Source organism: Hypanus sabinus, chromosome 24 (genome assembly GCF_030144855.1).
Source record: "Hypanus sabinus isolate sHypSab1 chromosome 24, sHypSab1.hap1, whole genome shotgun sequence".
Taxonomy (NCBI): domain Eukaryota; kingdom Metazoa; phylum Chordata; class Chondrichthyes; order Myliobatiformes; family Dasyatidae; genus Hypanus; species Hypanus sabinus.
The window spans coordinates 32650572-32669771 of record NC_082729.1 but is presented as its reverse complement, the minus strand read 5'-3'; the positions used below and the strand labels follow the sequence as shown (position 1 = coordinate 32669771).

General features: G+C 57.0%; 1 protein-coding gene across 1 annotated transcript in view; it reads left to right on the top strand.

The window, feature by feature from the left end:
• Positions 1-13396, top strand: part of ptpn18 (protein tyrosine phosphatase non-receptor type 18) — a 60647-nt gene extending 47251 nt beyond the window's left edge. Inside the window, 6 exon segments of the mRNA XM_059949561.1 lie at positions 589-932; positions 8704-8775; positions 9778-9851; positions 10273-10297; positions 11221-11286; positions 13244-13396. Of these exon segments, the coding sequence (XP_059805544.1) occupies positions 589-932; positions 8704-8775; positions 9778-9851; positions 10273-10297; positions 11221-11286; positions 13244-13317 (655 nt within the window). The 3' untranslated portion in view covers positions 13318-13396.
• Positions 13397-19200: the final 5804 nt, after the last annotated feature.

Below are 19200 nucleotides of genomic sequence, written 5' to 3'. Positions count from 1 at the left end.
GGGAGGGGTCGCGGCGGAAAGAGCAGAACAGATGCGGGGAGAGGCGTGGGTAGGGTGAGGAGGGAGATCGCGAGGAGGATGGGATTAGTGGCGTGCGCAGAAGAGGGAGAGAGGAGAGATGGAGGGGTGTAGGAAGGGGGAGGGGAATGGGAGAGGAGGGATCCAGGTTGGGGGGGTGAAGATGGCACGGGAGGGAGGGAGGAGGTGTGTGGCCGATATGTGAGGGGAAAAGAGGGAGGGGAGGTGGTGAGAGGGTTGGGGGAGGCAAAGATATCTAAGGTGTTGGAGGAGAGGAGGGAGGGGCAGAGGGAAGGGAGGAACGAAGGGCTTGGCGGAGGGAGAAGTAGGAAGTTGGTGGCCCTGATCAGAGTTCACAGTTGTCCTATTTCTCTCTCTCTCTCTCTCTGCTCTCCCCCATTTTTCTCTCACCCCCAAATTTCACTGTCTCTGCCACATCCTCTCTCACACCCCTCTCCCCAACTCACCTCCCTCCACACCCCCCTTTCCACTTCCTCTCAACCCCTCACCTTCTCTCCCCTCCTGTTCCCCCCGTCCCTGCCCACCTCCTTGCACCCACGTCGTCCGCAGACAGCCAAGAGCCCGCTCGCCGCAGCCACCAGCAGCGGCCATGTCGGGGCAGGGCACTGAAACCTACGCCATGGTGTCCCGTCTCAGGCCTGTGTCAGGGGGTCCCCCTCCCACCCACCTGCCCTCGGCTGGGGGGACTCCCGCATATGCCAAACGACCGGAGGGGCCGGTTCCCACCCCCCGCCACCTCTACAGCAACGTGGTGGGGGAAGATCAGAGGGTGCAGACACCCGCCTCGCCCGTCTATGCCCAAATGCGCCCGGGGGGTGTCCTGGCAGCAGGGGAGGGCAGCAGTACCAACTACAGCACAATCCAGTTCAGCAGCGAGCCTGCCAGTGGCCCAGGTGAGACCCCCATCGCTGACCGGATTCCCCTTGCTGCCTGCCAGGCATCCTCCCCGTCTGCCCCCTACCCCTCCCCATCGCTCTCCTCACTCACCTTCCTCACCCACCTTGCCCTCACTTGTCCTTGCCCCCTTCCTCCTTTCTCTGATTTCCCCTACTTACCCCTCCTCCACATACCCCCGCTCTCCTCTCTAGCCCTGGTACTCCACCTTATCTCATCCCACTCCTTACCCCCTCCCACTCCTTACCCCCTCCCACTCCTTACCCCCTCCCACTCCTTACCCCTCCCACTCCTTACCCCCTCCCACTCCTTACCCCCTCCCACTCCTTACCCCCTCCCACTCCTTACCCCTCCCACTCCTTACCCCCTCCCACTCCTTACCCCCTCCCACTCCTTACCCCTCCCACTCCTTACCCCCTCCCACTCCTTACCCCCTCCCACTCCTTACCCCTCCCACTCCTTACCCCCTCCCACTCCTTACCCCCTCCCACTCCTTACCCCCTCCCACTCCTTACTCCTCCCACTCCTTACTCCTCCCACTCCTTACTCCTCCCACTCCTTACCCCCTCCCACTCCTTACCCCTCCCACTCCTTACCCCCTCCCACTCCTTACCTCCTCCCACTCCTTACCCCTCCCACTCCTTACCCCCTCCCACTCCTTACCCCTCCCACTCCTTACCCCCTCCCACTCCTTACCCCTCCCACTCCTTACTCCTCCCACTCCTTACCCCCTCCCACTCCTTACCCCCTCCCACTCCTTACTCCTCCCACTCCTTACCCCTCCCACTCCTTACCCCTCCCACTCCTTACCCCTCCCACTCCTTACCCCCTCCCACTCCTTACCTCCTCCCACTCCTTACCTCCTCCCACTCCTTACCTCCTCCCACTCCTTACCTCCTCCCACTCCTTACCCCTCCCACTCCTTACCCCCTCCCACTCCTTACCTCCTCCCACTCCTTACCTCCTCCCACACCCCTCCCACTCCTTACCCCCTCCCACTCCTTACCCCTCCCACTCCTTACCCCTCCCACTCCTTACTCCTCCCACTCCTTACTCCTCCCACTCCTTACCCCTCCCACTCCTTACTCCTCCCACTCCTTACCCCTCCCACTCCTTACCCCCTCCCACTCCTTACCCCCTCCCACTCCTTACTCCTCCCACTCCTTACTCCTCCCACTCCTTACCCCCTCCCACTCCTTACCCCCTCCCACTCCTTACCCCCTCCCACTCCTTACTCCTCCCACTCCTTACTCCCACTCCTTACCCCCTCCCACTCCTTACCCCTCCCACTCCTTACCCCTCCCACTCCTTACTCCTCCCACTCCTTACTCCTCCCACTCCTTACCCCTCCCACTCCTTACCCCTCCCACTCCTTACCCCCTCCCACTCCTTACTCCTCCCACTCCTTACCCCTCCCACTCCTTACCCCTCCCACTCCTTACTCCTCCCACTCCTTACTCCTCCCACTCCTTACCCCTCCCACTCCTTACCCCCTCCCACTCCTTACTCCTCCCACTCCTTACTCCTCCCACTCCTTACTCCTCCCACTCCTTACTCCTCCCACTCCTTACCCCTCCCACTCCTTACCCCTCCCACTCCTTACTCCTCCCACTCCTTACTCCTCCCACTCCTTACCCCTCCCACTCCTTACCCCCTCCCACTCCTTACTCCTCCCACTCCTTACTCCTCCCACTCCTTACTCCTCCCACTCCTTACTCCTCCCACTCCTTACTCCTCCCACTCCTTACCCCCTCCCACTCCTTACTCCTCCCACTCCTTACTCCTCCCACTCCTTACTCCTCCACTCCTTACCCCTCCACTCCTTACCCCTCCTACCCCCACTTCTTAGCTGCCCACTCCTTAAGCCAATCCTATTCCCTAGCCCATCCCACTCCTTAACCTATCCCAATCCCCATTGCCGCATTGCCCCCTCCGCATCACCCCCCTCCATATCCACATCTCCCTCTCCTTCCCCTACTCTTCCCTTTCCCCTCACTGTTCTCACCGCCTACTCCTCCTCGCTCTCCCTCCCCCTTGCACCTTCGCCCCCTCCTGCCTGCCCACCTCTTCCGCCTCGCCCTCTTCTCCCCACCCTCCGGAGGAAACGGTGCGATTCCCGTGACAGCATCGATCTGCAGAGGGATCTTGCGATTCCACAGCCGGCCGCGCCGTGAGGCGAGGAGAACGAGACGCAGCGCCGGCGGTGAACGAGCTTGCCTCCATCGCGCGGGATGTTGACTCCTCGAGTCAGGGAGTGCTGTTGGAGGCTCGAGGCCACAGCCTCCCCCAATCACAGGGGGCATTGGGCAGGGTGTCTGGATTAGAGAGCGCAGTCTATACGGTGAGGTTGAACAAGAGGGTTGTTTTCTCCAGAGTGGCTGAGGTTGAGGGCAGGCCGGATAGAGGTCGATGAGATGAGAGGTTCGTGGGTTTCCTCCATGTGGGTGGTCTGGCTCGCACCGGTCGGTAGGTTAATTGGTCTCTGTAAATTGTCCCGTGATTAGGCTAGGGTTAAATCATAAGACACAGGAGCAGAATGAGGCCGTTCGGCCCATCGAGTCTGCTCCGCCATTTCATCACGCCTGATCCGATTTTCCTCTCATCTCCAATATCCTGCTTTTTCCCCGTAACCCTTCATGACCTTTCCAATCAAGAATCGATCAACCTCTGCCTTAAACGTACATAAAGTCGGCCTCCACAGCTGCCTGTGACAATGAATTCCACAGATTCACCACCTCCTTGGCTAAAGAAATTCCTCCTCATCTCCGTTCTGAGGCTGGGGCTGTGTGCTCTAGCCTTAGACTCCCCCGCCATAAGAAACATCTTCTCCACATCCACCCTACCCAGGCCTTTCACCATTCGATAGGTCACCCCTCATTCTTCTGAATTCTAGTGGCCCAGAGCCATCAAACGCTCTTTATATGACAAGCAGTTCAATGCCAGAACTGTTTCCGTGATCCTCCTCTGAACAGTCTCTTGTTTCACCACATCCTTTCTAACATAAGGTGCCCAGAATACTCTGAGAATAGTCAGAATACTTCGTATTGAGGGATTGTTAGTCGGCAACAAAAAAGAAAGGGAGTTTTTAACCCTGGGGTGAGAGGGGGAAAGTTTAAAGAGGAGAGGGGCAAATTTTTTTTACACACAGAGTGGCAGGTGCCCGGAATGTCCTGCCAGGGGTGTTGGCGGACACAGATGCAATGGAAGTGGCTGTTGGACAGGTACATGGGCGCGCTGGGGCTTGAGGGGGACGGACCATGCGCAGGCTGTATAAATTTAGTTTAATTTGGTATTGTGTTAAGTCAGCTGTAGCGGACAGCGAAGCAGAGTTGATGGCCTAATTCTGTGCCTGTGCTTTATAGTGCACAGTACAGGCGCGATGGGCCAAGTGGCCTGACCCTCTGCTGTGCCATTCCATGTTCCACACTCAGTGGCCACTTCTTTAGATACACCTGCTCGTTATCTAATCGGCCAATCACGTGGCAGCAACCCAACGCGCAAGAGCATGCTGACGTGGTCATGAGGTTCATCTGTGGTTCAGGCCAAACGTCAGAACGGGGGCAGAAACGTGATCTCAGTGTCTTTGGCCGTTGGTGCCAGACGGGGTGGTTTGAGTATCTCAGAAACTGCTGACCTCCTGGGATTTTTATGCTCAACAGTCTCTCGGGTTGAAAGAAACAAAAAAACACATCTGGCGAAGAAAGTCCTGCAGGTGAAAAGGCCTGGTTAATGAGAGGGGTCAGAGAATGGCCGGACCGGTCCAAGCCGACAGGAACTCGGATAACCACACATGCTTTTTCGCGCTGGGGCTGAGAGGGAAAGTGGATCGGCAGTGATGAAATGGCGGAGAGACCTCGATGGCCAAATGGCCCAATTCTGCTCCTTAATCTTATGGCTTTATTACAACAGCGGTGTGCAGAGGAGCTTCTCTGAACACACGACACGTTGAAGCTTGACGTGGGTGGGCTACAGCCGCAGAAGACCGTGAACACACACTCAGTGGCCACTTTATTAGGTACCGGAGGTATCGCCGGGGGTGAAAGCTCGCACTCTCTATTAAATGCTCCTGATGACGTGCGTCTCAAATAGTGACAACCAAGTCCAGCTCCTGGCCTTCATGCCTGGCTTAGATACTAAGCCTAGCAGCACCACTTCGATTGATGGGGCAACCAGTCGCTTCGGGCAGGACAGACTCGTCAGCCGTGGTCGGCAGCTCGTCCAGGAGATCTCTGATCTCTGATCTCAGCTGCCCTGTGGCCACACCCGCTCTTGGGGGGAGGCTTCGGCAGTAAACCCCGAGAGGAGACGAACGCTGACTGGCAACCCCTGCGATGCCAGACTGCATCAGTCTCTGCCATTGCTGTGGGTTCGTTGGCTGCGTGGAGAGGGGGGGGGGGCCTGTTGCACCAGCAACAGCTTGCCCTCCCGATCGTACTGCCCCGATTTGTACCCTGGCTTAAACAGCGATGACGCAGCATTTATAGATTCATAGAGTCACAGAAAAGTACAGCACAAAACCAGGCCCTTCGGCCCATCTAGACCATGCTGAGCCACTTAAACAGCCTACTCCCATCGACCATGGCCCTCCATACCCCTACAATCCACGTACCTACCCAAACTTCTCTCAAACATTGAAATTGAGCTCGTATCACCACTTGCACTGCCAGCTCGTTCCACACTCTCACCTCCCTCGGAGTGAAGAAGATTCCCCTCATGATTTTCACCTTTCACCCTTAACCCATGACCTCTGGTTATAGTCCCACCCAATCTCTGGGGAAAAGCCTGCTTGCGTTTACCCTATCTATACCCCTCCTAATTTTGTCTAACTCCATCGAATCGCCTCTTAATCTTCGACATTCTAAGGAATGCAGTCCTAACCTGTTCAATCTTTCCTTGTAGCTCAGGCCCTCCAGACCTGGCAACATCCTTGTAGATCTTCTCTGCACTCTTTCAACCTCGTTCACATCTTTCCTGTAGGTGGGCGACCAAAACTGCAGACAGTACTCAAAATTAGGCCTCGCCGATGTCTTATACAACTTCAATCCTGACCAATGGAGGGGAGGTACCTAATAAAATGGCCACTGAGTGTATGTGTACTCATTGTGTACAGTTCTGGTCACCGAATTATAGGAAAGGTGTCAACAAAATAGAGAGAGTACAGAGAAGATTTACTAGAATGTTACCTGGGTTTCAGCACCTAAGTTACAGAGAAAGGTTGAACAAGTTAGGTCTTTATTCTTTGGAGCGTAGAAGGTTGAGGGGGAAATTGATAGAGGTATTTAAAATTATGAGGGGGATAGATAGAGTTGATGTGGATAGGCTTTTTCCACTGAGTGTAGGGGAGATTCAAACAAGAGGACATGAGTTGAGAGTTAGGGGGAAAAGTTTAGGGGTAACAGGAGGGGGAACTTCTTTACTCAGAGAGTGGTAGCTGTGTGGAATGAGTTTCCAGTAGAAGTGGTAGAGGCAGTTTCGAGGCCATTTAAGGTAAAATTGGATAGGTATATGGGCAGGAAAGGAATGGAGGGTTATGGGCTGAGTGCAGGTCGGTGGGACTAGGTGAGAGTAAGCGTTCGGCACGGACTAGAAGGGCCGAGATGGCCTGTTTCTGTGCTGTAATTGTTAGATGGTTGTAGTGTGAGGCCAGGACTGGAGAATGCCTGAGCAGGGAAGGGTTTGGAACAGGCCACGTGGTGCTGTTGATATAAACTGACAAGAATTTAACTCGGACAAGGGCAGGATGTTGGATATTGGGAAGTCAAGCCAGGGCAGGACTCACACAGTGAACAGCAGGGCTCTGGGGAGTGTTGTAGAACAGAAACCCAGGCGTGAAGGTGTGTAGTTCTCTGAAAGTAATTCAATTGAATGAAATTGGTTTATTATTGTTCCAGCTACTGAGATACAGTGAAGATCTTGTCTTGCACCCTGTTCATACCGATCAGATCATTACACAGAGCACTGAGGTAGAACAGGTCAAACAATAACAGAATGCAGAATAGAGTGTCACAGTTACAGAGAGAGTGCAGTGCAGGCAAACGATAAGGTGGAAGATCACAATGAAAGTGGGCTGAGAAAAGGCAGATGGAGTTTAATGCAGACAAGTGTGAGGTGTTGCACTTTGGGAGGACCAGCCAGGGTCGGACTTGCAATTTGAGCGGTATTGCAGCACAACAATGGGATTTGTGGATGCGGGTCCAGAACTCATTGAGGGTGGTGTCAAAAAGGTAGACGGGCTAAAGAGAGCTTCTGGCCCAATCTCCGAGATACAGCACAGCATTGTGACCTTCTTCCCAGCAGGACCACGCCACCCATGTGACCAATTAACCTGCCAACCTGTACATCTTCGGACTGTGGGAGGAAACCGGAGCGTGCAAACTCCTCACGGGCAGCGAACGCTGTAAAGCGTTGTGCTAACCGCTACACTACCGTGTCGTCCTCAGTCAGGAGTTTGAGTACAAGAGTTGGGATGTTACGTTGACGTTGTATAACGCCGGTGGGGTCAAATTTGGAGCATTGTGTTCAGTTCTGGTCAGCCACCTGCAGGAAATGTACCAATCAGATTGAAAGAGGGCAGAGAAAATTTACAAGGATGTTGCTGGGATTTGAGAAACTGTGTTATGGGGAAGAGTCGAATAGGCTAGGACATTAACCCCCCACCCCCACCATCCCCGAGCACGGACAATACAGGGGTAATGAATCATAGGATTTGAATACAAGCAAGCTTGTCGGGGCACAGAGTACCGGAGTTGGGACGTCCCGTTACACCCGTACAAAAACGTCAGTGAGGCCGCACTCAGAGTATTGTGGCGGTTCTGGTCGCCCAGCTATGGGAAGGATGTCATTAAGCTGGAGAGGGGGTGGGAAAGATTCACCGGGATGTTCCCAGGACCGGAGGGCTTGAGAGGCTGGACAGACTGGGACTGTTTTCCCTGGAGCGAAGGAGGCTGAGGGGGTGACTTTATGGAGGTTTATAAAACCACGAGGGGCATAGGTAAGACGGATGGTCACAGCCTTTCTCCCTTGGGTAGGCACATCTTAGGAGGAGCCGGATTTAAGGGAAACTGAGGTTTTCACCGAGGGCGGTCCGTGTATGGGAATATTTACAATGTACTTGGACATTAAACTGGATAGGGAAGGTTTAGGGGGATAGGGGCCAAGCAGGGCAGAGGTTGGAATGGACCAGACGGGCCCTGTTTCATGCTGTAGAGCTGTGTAAGGAGTTGGTGTGATGAACCCCAGCTGGACTGGCACAGAGATTGGGACGAGTGGGTTGGGAACGGTGGGTCAGTTGGAGGCTACGCGGTCACTCCGTTTTTGAGGACGGCCTGCTCTAGGCAGAATTATAGCAGTTCCATATTCTTTCCGTTTCTGTATGATTGACCTGACTGTACTCCAAGGGATATTCAGTGACTTGGAAATTTTCTTGTATCCGTCTCCTGACTTGTGCTTTTCGTGGAGTTGCTTGGAGTGTTCTGTTGTCTGCACGGTGTAGTTTTTGCCAGGATACTGACCCATCAGCAGCTGGAGCTTCCAGATATTACAGCACTGTATTACTCAATAACCGCAGGGAGGCAGGGTGGGGGTGGGTCCCAGGAAGATGGTGTCCCATGCTCAAGTTCAAACGAGGGGCGACGTTTGTCAGAATGGGCGGGGGGGGATTTACCTTTGGGGTGGCAGCAGGGGAGTGGCATTCCCTCCTCGCCACCCCTCCCACAAGGCGGCACTCCCCACCCAAAGAATGCAGGACTGACGCTGTGCTCTCCTCTGCAGACGGATCGGGCGAGGACTGGGCCCCCTCCCTCCCCAACCGGACGGCCGACTCGTTCCTGGTGGACGATCAGGGTAAGGAAACGCATCCCCACCCGCCAGATAGTGCAGTGACTGGCTGGGTGGATGGATGTTCAACTCCAAAAAGAGTCGTCTATGGGATCTCCCTGTGCGTTTTGCGAGTTTCGTGGGGCCGTCTCTCGATTCCCTACACTCCTTCACTGGGGGGGTGGAAACTGGGGTTCTGTCACATCAACCCCACACCTAGGCTGTAAAGAAAAACACTGACCCTCGCTCTCTCTTTCCCCTCTGCCTTCCTCATGCTATCATTTAATCTCTCCTCATCCCTACCTCGTCCCCTCCTCTCCCCTTCCTCTATCCATCTCCCCATCTCCCCTCCTCTCCCCCTCCATCCTCTCCTCCCCTCATTCCTCTCTTCCTTCTCCCCTCCCTCTCTCCTCTCCCCTTCCTCTTCCTCGCATCTCTCCCTCCCCCACCCCTCCCTCCTCTCCTCCCCGTCCCTCTCCTCCCCGTCCCTCTCCTCCCCGTCCCTCTCCTCCCCTCCCTCTCTCCTCTCCCCTTCCTCTTCCTTGCATCTCTCCCTCCCCCACCCCTCCCTCTTCTCCTCCCCGTCCCTCTCCTCCCCTCCCTCTCTCCTCTCCCCTTCCTCTTCCTCACATCTCTCCCTCCCCCACCCCCCCTCCTCTCCTCCCCGTCCCTCTCCTCCCCGTCCCTCTCCTCCCCTCCCTCTCTCCTCTCCCCTTCCTCTTCCTCGCATCTCTCCCTCCCCCACCCCTCCCTCCTCTCCTCCCCATCCCTCTCCTCCCCTCCCTCTCTCCTCTCCCCTTCCTCTTCCTCACATCTCTCCCTCCCCCACCCCTCCCTCCTCTCCTCCCCGTCCCTCTCCTCCCCTCCCTCTCTCCTCTCCCCTTCCTCTTCCTCGCATCTCTCTCCCCCCACCCCTCCCTCCTCTCTTTCACTCTGTCCCTCCCCTCTCCTTCCTCACATTTCGCTCCCCTCACCCCTCCCCTCCCCTCTCCTCCCCGTCCCTCTCCTCTTCTCCCTCCGTCCCTACAGACTTGTCCCGGGCCTCATCGTTCTCCAGCACCGATGGGATAAGTTCCGGGAAGTTACGCAACGCCTTCAGAATGGTAGGTGTGGAGTGCGAGTGGGTATTTTTAGAGGTGGGCCTGGGTAGGGAGTGGGGGAGGGAGGGAGTTAGGAGAGGAGTGTGATGGGGAAGGAGAGAACAGTGGGAGCTGTTGAGGGTCTTGGAAAGTGTAAAGCAGGCAGTGAGGGGATGTGAGAGGAGAGGGGCGGATTAGGGTGGGAGGCAAATGGGGGGGGGGGGGTTGGTGGAATTAGGGAGGATGGGATCTGAAGTGCAGAGGGTTCCTGGGGAGGCGGGAAGGGTGAGGGGGACAGATGAGGAGCGAGGGGGGAATTGAGGAAGTAGGAAAGGAGGCTGTATCTAGTCAGACTGTACCCCGGGAGATGATGGGTCACCCTGGTGGGATCTCCCTGTGCAGTAACACCCTCACGGCCTCTGATTCTGCCCCTGTCTCTCCGCAGGCCTTCACAGGATCGCCCAAGAAAGGTAAACTGAGATGTGCGAACTCCCTGCTTAATTACCGTCCCAGTCCTTCTCGGAAAGCAGGGATCTCTATTTCCCTTCGACACAAAGTACACCGCAGATGCTGGGGTCAAAGCCACCCGTACAACAGGCTGGAGGAACTCAGCAGGTCGAGCAGCGTCCGTGGAAACGAGCGGTCAACGTATCGGGCCAAGACCCTTGGCTGTTGACTGTTGGTTTCCACGGATGCTGCCCGACCTGCTGAGTTCCTCCAGCTTGTTGTACGTGTTCCTCTCTCTCTCCCCCCCACGTCTGCTACCCCGTTTGCATATCCCCCTGCCCCTCTCGCTCCTGGTACGACGCGTTTCTGACGGGGCAATTCCGAACCTCCCGCCCTGGCGCCCCACGTCTGCACGGGGTACAGACTGCTCCTGGTCCCCCAACCTCGCAACCCACTGTACCCGTCCACCCAGGTGTCACCCCTCCTTGATCTCCTTTCCCCTGGGGGCGGAGGGTGCGAAGAATTAAAAACTTGCCACGCCTCCACCTCCATTTCTACAGGAGGGGAGCCGAGACTCAGTTACGCTTCTTGCAGATGGTGTTTGCGTTTCCGGAATTGCTCATTCCTGGGGAGTTAGGATCCTGCCATTCCCCCGGGGCTTCTCTGGACGAGCGAGAACCCCCAACTCCTGCCCCCCCCATTCAGAGGGCATGTCCCATCCAAGGGCAGCAATGTGAACGTCGGGATTTCTTTCGGCCCCCACCCTCGGGATCGCCCGTGGCAACCAGGCCCCCTCATTGTCCTGAACAGCCGACACCCCCACTCTGGGATGGGAACCCTGGTTGTAGACTCCGCAGTCCCTGGGGTTAGTGTCACCAACCTGGTTCGGCTCGGTAATCGTCTCTCCACACCACCGTTTACCCACCCGCATGCTCCAACCTCTCAGCTGCAGAGCCCGACATCGACGATGGATACGAAGACATTGACGACATCATCAAGGCGCCGAAACTGGGTACGTGAGATTAGTGACTCTCCACTCCCACACTTCTCTCACTTCCTCGTTCTGTCCCTCCATCCTCCGACCCCGGTTGTCTCTCCTCCGTTCCTCTCCACAGCTCCCCTCCTACCTTTCTCTCCTTCTTCCCCTCTTCCCTTATCAACCCCCTTCACTGCCTCCCTGTCCCTTCCTCCCCCCTCAGCCCCTCCTCTTCACCCTCACCCCTCCTCTCCAAACCCTCCTCAACTCCTCTCCCCTTAACCTCTTTCACCCACATCACCCTCTCTCCCTGCTCACTCTCCTCCCCCTTACGCTCTCTCCCCTCCTCACTCCCTCCGCCCCCTCACCTCACCCTCTCACTCCCTCACCCTCTCTCCCCGCACACCCTCTCTCCCCCTCACCCTCTCTCTCCCCCTCACCCTCCCTCCGCCCCCTCACCTCACCCTCTCACTCCCACCCTCTCCCTCCCCGCACACCCTCTCTCTCCCCGCACACCCTCTCTCCCCGCACACCCTCTCTCTCCCCGCACACTCTCCCCGCACACCCTCTCTCTCCCCGCACACCCTCTCTCTCCCCGCACACCCTCTCTCCCTGCACACCCTCTCTCCCCGCACACCCTCTCTCCCCGCACACCCTCTCTCTCCCCGCACACCCTCTCTCTCCCCGCACACCCTCTCTCTCCCCGCACACCCTCTCTCTCCCCGCACACCCTCTCTCCCCGCACACCCTCTCTCCCCGCACACCCTCTCTCCCCGCACACCCTCTCTCTCCCCGCACACCCTCTCTCTCCCCGCACACCCTCTCTCTCCCCGCACACCCTCTCTCTCCCCGCACACTCTCCCCGCACACCCTCTCTCTCCCCGCACACCCTCTCTCCCCGCACACCCTCTCTCTCCCCGCACACTCTCCCCGCACACCCTCTCTCTCCCCGCACACCCTCTCTCCCCGCACACCCTCTCTCTCCCCGCACACCCTCTCTCTCCCCGCACACCCTCTCTCCCCGCACACTCTCCCCGCACACCCTCTCTCTCCCCGCACACCTTCTCTCTCCCCCCACACCCTCTCTCTCCCCTCTCTCTCTCCCCCTCACCCTCCCTCCACCCCCTCACCTCACCCTCTCTCCCCACCCTCTCTCCTACTCACTCTCCTCCCGCTCACCCTCACTCCCCCTCACCCTCTCTCCCCTCCTCACTCTTCCGCATTCCTCTTTCCCCCTTCCATTGCTGCAAACCCGTCTCTGCCTCCTCTGACAGCTCTCCCTCTCCCCACCCTCTCCCCACCCTCTCTCCCCCACCCTCTCTCCCCCCACCCTCTCTCCCCCACCCTCTCTCCCCACCCTCTCTCCCCCACCCTCTCTCTCCCCACACCACCCTCTCTACCCCACCCTCTCTCTCCCACTCTCTCCCCACCCCACCCTCTCTCCCCCCACCCTCTCTCTCCCCACCCCACCCTCTCTACCCCACCCTCTCCCCACCCTCTCTCCCCCACCCTCTCACCCCACCCCACCCTCTCTCCCCACCCCACCCTCTCTACCCCCACCCTCTCTTCCCCACCCTCTCTCCCCCACCCTCTCTCTCCCCCACCCTCTCTCCCCACCCTCTCTCCCCACCCTCTCTCCCCCACCCTCTCTCCCCACCCTCTCTCTCCCCACCCCACCCTCTCTCTCCCCACCCCACCCTCTCTCTCCCACCCTCTCTACCCCCACCCCTCTCTCCCCCACCCTCTCTCCCCCACCCTCTCTCCCCACCCTCTCTCTCCCCACCCCACCCTCTCTCTCCCACCCTCTCTCCCCCCACCCTCTCTCCACTCCTCACTCTCCCCCTCACCCTCTCTCCTCCTCACTCTCCTCCCGCTCACCCTCACTCTCCCCTCACCCTCTCTCCCCTCCTCACTCTTCCGCATTCCTCTTTCCCCCTTCCACTGCTGCAAACCCCATCTCTGCCTCCTCTGACAGCTCTCTCTCTCTCTGCAGGTTTCAATTTCCGAGTGTCGAAGCCGAAGGGGCCACGAGACCCCCCCCTGGAGTGGGCTCAGTACGGTCGATGACAGGGGAGGGGGGCCCGGGCGTCTGCCCCTCCCCATCGGGGTGGGGTGGGTGTAAACTCAGTAAAAAGCTTTTGTCTGATTCCCGGCGTACTGCGTCTGTCTAACCGCGGTTCCACGCGGGCGGAGAGGGGGGAGTCCGTGTTTGCGACTGGGGCAGGCATTGGGGGGTCTGGCTTTATTGGTTAATTATTGTCACATGTACCAAGATACAGCAATAATCTTGCACTCTGTTCATACTGATCAGATCATTACACAGAGCATTGAGGTAGAACAAGGTCAAACAATAACAGGAAGCAGAATAAAGAATTACAGTCACAGAGAGAGTGCAGTGCAGATGGGTCTTATTACCCAAGGTCACAACGAGGTTGATCGTGAGATTAAGGTTCATCTTATCGTAGTAGGAGACTACATAGTCTGATAGCATCGGGGTAGAATCTGTCCCTGAGCTGGTTGGACGGGCTTTCAAGCTTTTGTATCTTCTGCCCGATGGGAGGGGGGAGAAGAGGGATTTGGAAGTGTAGGCAGAGTCCGCGGAGGGGAGGCTGGTTTCTGTGATGTGCTGAGCTGCGCCCACAACTCTCTGCGGTTCCTCATGCTCACGGGCAGAGCGGTGACTGTACCAAGTCGTGTGGATAGGGTGCTGTCTACGGTGCACCTAAAGGCCTGGTGGGTGTCTGGGTCTGGGACAGGCAGAGGGGATCTCGGACTGCAGCAGACAGAGGCAGAGTCAGGTGGTGGGCATCTGGGCAGGTGCGTGCACGTGTGCATGGTGGGTGTGCGTGTGTGTGTTTGGGGTGTCTGCCCTTCCACGTCCCGAAGAATGTGCAAGGTTCTCCCCACATGGCAGTCAACCCCCCCACCTCAGATTCTCCCCCTCCCCTCACCCCCATACAGGGGTGGGGGTAATGGTTAATTGTGGGAGGAATCCGGAGCACGCAGGGAAACCCGTGGGGACACAGGGAGAATGTGCTAATTCCACATACAAAGTCACACAATAGAGACACATACAGTCACACACACACACACACACACACACACACACACACACACACACACAAGTAGACACACACAGTCTCATAAACACTGACACACACAAATAGACACATACAGTCCCTCTCTCACACATAGTCACAAACACACACACACACGCACAATTACAGACACAGTTACACATACACGTCACACAATACAGACACATATAGTCACACAAATACACACAAATACAGTCTTCACACACACCCAATTACAGACGCAGTCACACACACACACACTGTGGTTGGGATGGAACCGGGGTCTCTGGAATCCTGGGGCAGTGACTCCTTTAGTTGCTCCTAGTGTGTTTAATAATATCCATCAAATGGTGAAGTGAGGGTGTGTGCACAAGAGCAGCCTGGGGGATCTGCGTTTCCGAGAGTTCCCAGTGGCCCAGAGCGGAGAGAAACATTTTAAAACACAAGCTTTCACTCATTCCGTGATCACGGGCTTTATACTGGCTGTGCGCGGTGAATTCTGTCTTCACGTGTCAGGGTTGCACAGCAAGGAGTGCTGCGAGCTCTGTGCGCAGGAGAGCCAGGTTCGATCCCACCGGCCTCCTCCGCCACTGTGTGTGTCTGCGTGTGCGTGTGTGTGTGTGTGTGTGTGTGTGTGTGTGTGTGTGTGTGTGCGTGTGTATCTGCATGTGCATGTGCGTGTGCATGGTGGGTGTGTGTGTGTGTGCGTGTGTATCTGCATGTGCATGTGCGTGTGCATGGTGGGTGTGTGTGTGTGAGAGTCTGTGTGCATGGTGGGTGTGTGCTTATGTGTGTGTGTCTGCGTGTGCGTGCCTGTGTGCATGGTGGATGTGTGTGCGCGTGTGTGTCTGCGTACACATGTCTGTGTGCATGGTGGGTGTGTGTCTGCGTGTGTGTGTATGTGTGTGTGTCTGTGTGTGCGTGTCTGTGTGCATGGTGGGTGTGTGCGTGTGCGTGTGTGTCTGCATGTGCGTGTCTGTGTGCATGGTGGGTGTGTGTTTGTGCGTGTGCACGTCTGTGTGCATGGGTGTGTGTGTGTGCGTGTGTGTCTCTGTGTGCATGGTGTGTGTGTGTGCGTGTCTGTGTGCATGGCGGGTGTCTGTGTGCATTCTGTGTGTGTGTGTGTGTGTGTGTGTGTGTGTGACTCTGTGTGTGCGTGTGTGTCTGCGTGTGCGTGTCTGTGTGCGTGGTGGGTGTGTGTGCGCATGCGTCTCTGGGTGCACGTTTCTGTGTGCATGGTGGGTGTGTGTTTGTGTGTGTGCACGTCTGTGTGCATGGGTGTGTGTGTGCATGTGTGTCTCTGTGTGCATGGTGTGTGCGTGTGTGTGTCTGTGCGCATGGTGCGTATCTGTGTGCATGGTGGGTGTGTGTGTGTGCGTGTGTGTCTGCGTGTGCATGTCTGTGCATGGTGGGTGTGTGTGCGTGTGTCCACGTGTGCGTGCCTGTGTGCATGGTGGATGTGTGTATGTGCGCGTGTGTGTCTGCGTGTGCGCGTGTCTGTGTGCATGGTGGGTGTGTGTGTGCGCGTGTCTGTGTGTGCGTGTCTACTTGTCCGTGTCTGTGTGCATGGTGTGTGTGTGTGCGCGTGTGTGTCTGCGTGCACGTCTCTGTGTGCATGGTGGGTGTGTCTGTGTGCATGGTGGGTGTGTGTGCGTGCACGTGTCTGAGTGCATGGTGGGTGTGTGGGTGTGGGTGCGTGTGTGTCTGTGTGTGCATATCTGTGTGCATGGTGGGTGTGTGTGCATGTGTCTGTGTGCATGGTGCATATCTGTGTGCATGGTGGGGGTGTGTGTGCGTGTGTGTCTGCGTGTGCGTGTCTGTGCATGGTGGGTGGGTGCGTGTCTGTGTGTATGGTGGGTGTGTGTATGTGAGTGTCTGTCTGCATGGTGGGTGTGTGTGTGTGCATGTGTCTGTGTGCATTGTGTGTGCGTGTGTGTCTGCATGTGTGTGTCTGTGCGCAAGGTGGGTGTGTGTGTGCATGTGTCCGTGTGCAAGGTGGGTGTGTGTGCATGTGTCTGTGTGCATGGTGCGTATCTGTGTGCATGGTGGGGGTGTGTGTGTGCGTGTGTGTGTCTGCGTGTGCGTGTCTGTGTGCATGGTGGGTGTGTGTGCATGTGTCTGTGTGCATGGTGGGGGTGTGTGTGTGTGCGTGTGTGTGTCTGCGTGTGCGTGTCTGTGTGCATGGTGCGTGCGTGTGTGTCTGTGGGCATGCTGGGTGTATGTGTGTGTGCGTCTGTGTGTGTGCGTGCATGGTAGGTGGGTGCGTGTCTGTGTGCATGGTGGGTGTGTGTGTGCGCGTCTGTGTCTGCGTGCACGTGTCTGTGTGCGTATGTGTGGGTGTGTATGTGTGAGTGTTTGTGCATGGTGGGTGTGTGTTTTCTGTGTGCATGGTGGGTGTGTGTGCGTGTCTGTATACATGGTGGGTGGGTGTGTGCGTGAGTGTGTCTGCATGTGGGTGTGGATGCGTGTGTGTCTGCGTGCATTGTGGGTGTGCGTGTGCGTGTCTGTGTGCATGGTGGGTGTGTGTATGTGCATGTGTCTGTGTGCATCGTAGGGGTGTGTATGTGCGTGTGTCTGTGCATGGTATGTGTGCATGTGTGTCTGCTTGTTCGTGTCTGAGTGCATGGTGGGTGTGTGGGTGTGGGTGCGTGTGTGTCTGCATGTGTGTATCTGTGTGCATGGTGGGTGTGTGTGCGTGTGCGCATGTGTGTGTGTCTGCGTGTGCGTGCCTGTGTGCATGGTGGATGTGTGTGCGCGTGTGTGTCTGCGTACACATGTCTGTGTGCATGGTGGGTGTGTGTCTGCGTGTGTGTGTATGTGTGTGTGTCTGTGTGTGCGTGTCTGTGTGCATGGTGGGTGTGTGCGTGTGTGTCTGCATGTGCGTGTCTGTGTGCATGGTGGGTGTGTGTTTGTGCGTGTGCACGTCTGTGTGCATGGGTGTGTGTGTGCGTGTGTGTCTCTGTGTGCATGGTGTGTGTGTGTGCGTGTCTGTGTGCATGGCGGGTGTCTGTGTGCATTCTGTGTGTGTGTGTGTGTGTGTGTGTGTGTGTGTGACTCTGTGTGTGCGTGTGTGTCTGCGTGTGCGTGTCTGTGTGCGTGGTGGGTGTGTGTGCGCATGCGTCTCTGGGTGCACGTTTCTGTGTGCATGGTGGGTGTGTGTTTGTGTGTGTGCACGTCTGTGTGCATGGGTGTGTGTGTGCATGTGTGTCTCTGTGTGCATGGTGTGTGCGTGTGTGTGTCTGTGCGCATGGTGGGTGTGTGTGTGCATGTGTCTGTGAGCATGGTGGGTGTGTGTGCATGTGTCTGTGTGCATGGTGCGTATCTGTGTGCATGGTGGGTGTGTGTGTGTGCGTGTGTGTCTGCGTGTGCATGTCTGTGCATGGTGGGTGTGTGTGCGTGTGTCCACGTGTGCGTGCCTGTGTGCATGGTGGATGTGTGTATGTGCGCGTGTGTGTCTGCGTGTGCGCGTGTCTGTGTGCATGGTGGGTGTGTGTGTGCGCGTGTCTGTGTGTGCGTGTCTACTTGTCCGTGTCTGTGTGCATGGTGTGTGTGTGTGCGCGTGTGTGTCTGCGTGCACGTCTCTGTGTGCATGGTGGGTGTGTCTGTGTGCATGGTGGGTGTGTGTGCGTGCACGTGTCTGAGTGCATGGTGGGTGTGTGGGTGTGGGTGCGTGTGTGTCTGTGTGTGCATATCTGTGTGCATGGTGGGTGTGTGTGCATGTGTCTGTGTGCATGGTGCATATCTGTGTGCATGGTGGGGGTGTGTGTGCGTGTGTGTCTGCGTGTGCGTGTCTGTGCATGGTGGGTGGGTGCGTGTCTGTGTGCATGGTGGGTGTGTCTGTGTGCATGGTGGGTGTGTGTGCGTGCACGTGTCTGAGTGCATGGTGGGTGTGTGGGTGTGGGTGCGTGTGTGTCTGTGTGTGCATATCTGTGTGCATGGTGGGTGTGTGTGCATGTGTCTGTGTGCATGGTGCATATCTGTGTGCATGGTGGGGGTGTGTGTGCGTGTGTGTCTGCGTGTGCGTGTCTGTGCATGGTGGGTGGGTGCGTGTCTGTGTGTATGGTGGGTGTGTGTATGTGAGTGTCTGTCTGCATGGTGGGTGTGTGTGTGTGCATGTGTCTGTGTGCATTGTGTGTGCGTGTGTGTCTGCATGTGTGTGTCTGTGCGCAAGGTGGGTGTGTGTGTGCATGTGTCCGTGTGCAAGGTGGGTGTGTGTGCATGTGTCTGTGTGCATGGTGCGTATCTGTGTGCATGGTGGGGGTGTGTGTGTGCGTGTGTGTGTCTGCGTGTGCGTGTCTGTGTGCATGGTGGGTGTGTGTGCATGTGTCTGTGTGCATGGTGGGGGTGTGTGTGTGTGCGTGTGTGTGTCTGCGTGTGCGTGTCTGTGTGCATGGTGCGTGCGTGTGTGTCTGTGGGCATGCTGGGTGTATGTGTGTGTGCGTCTGTGTGTGTGCGTGCATGGTAGGTGGGTGCGTGTCTGTGTGCATGGTGGGTGTGTGTGTGCGCGTCTGTGTCTGCGTGCACGTGTCTGTGTGCGTATGTGTGGGTGTGTATGTGTGAGTGTTTGTGCATGGTGGGTGTGTGTTTTCTGTGTGCATGGTGGGTGTGTGTGCGTGTCTGTATACATGGTGGGTGGGTGTGTGCGTGAGTGTGTCTGCATGTGGGTGTGGATGCGTGTGTGTCTGCGTGCATTGTGGGTGTGCGTGTGCGTGTCTGTGTGCATGGTGGGTGTGTGTATGTGCATGTGTCTGTGTGCATCGTAGGGGTGTGTATGTGCGTGTGTCTGTGCATGGTATGTGTGCATGTGTGTCTGCTTGTTCGTGTCTGAGTGCATGGTGGGTGTGTGGGTGTGGGTGCGTGTGTGTCTGCATGT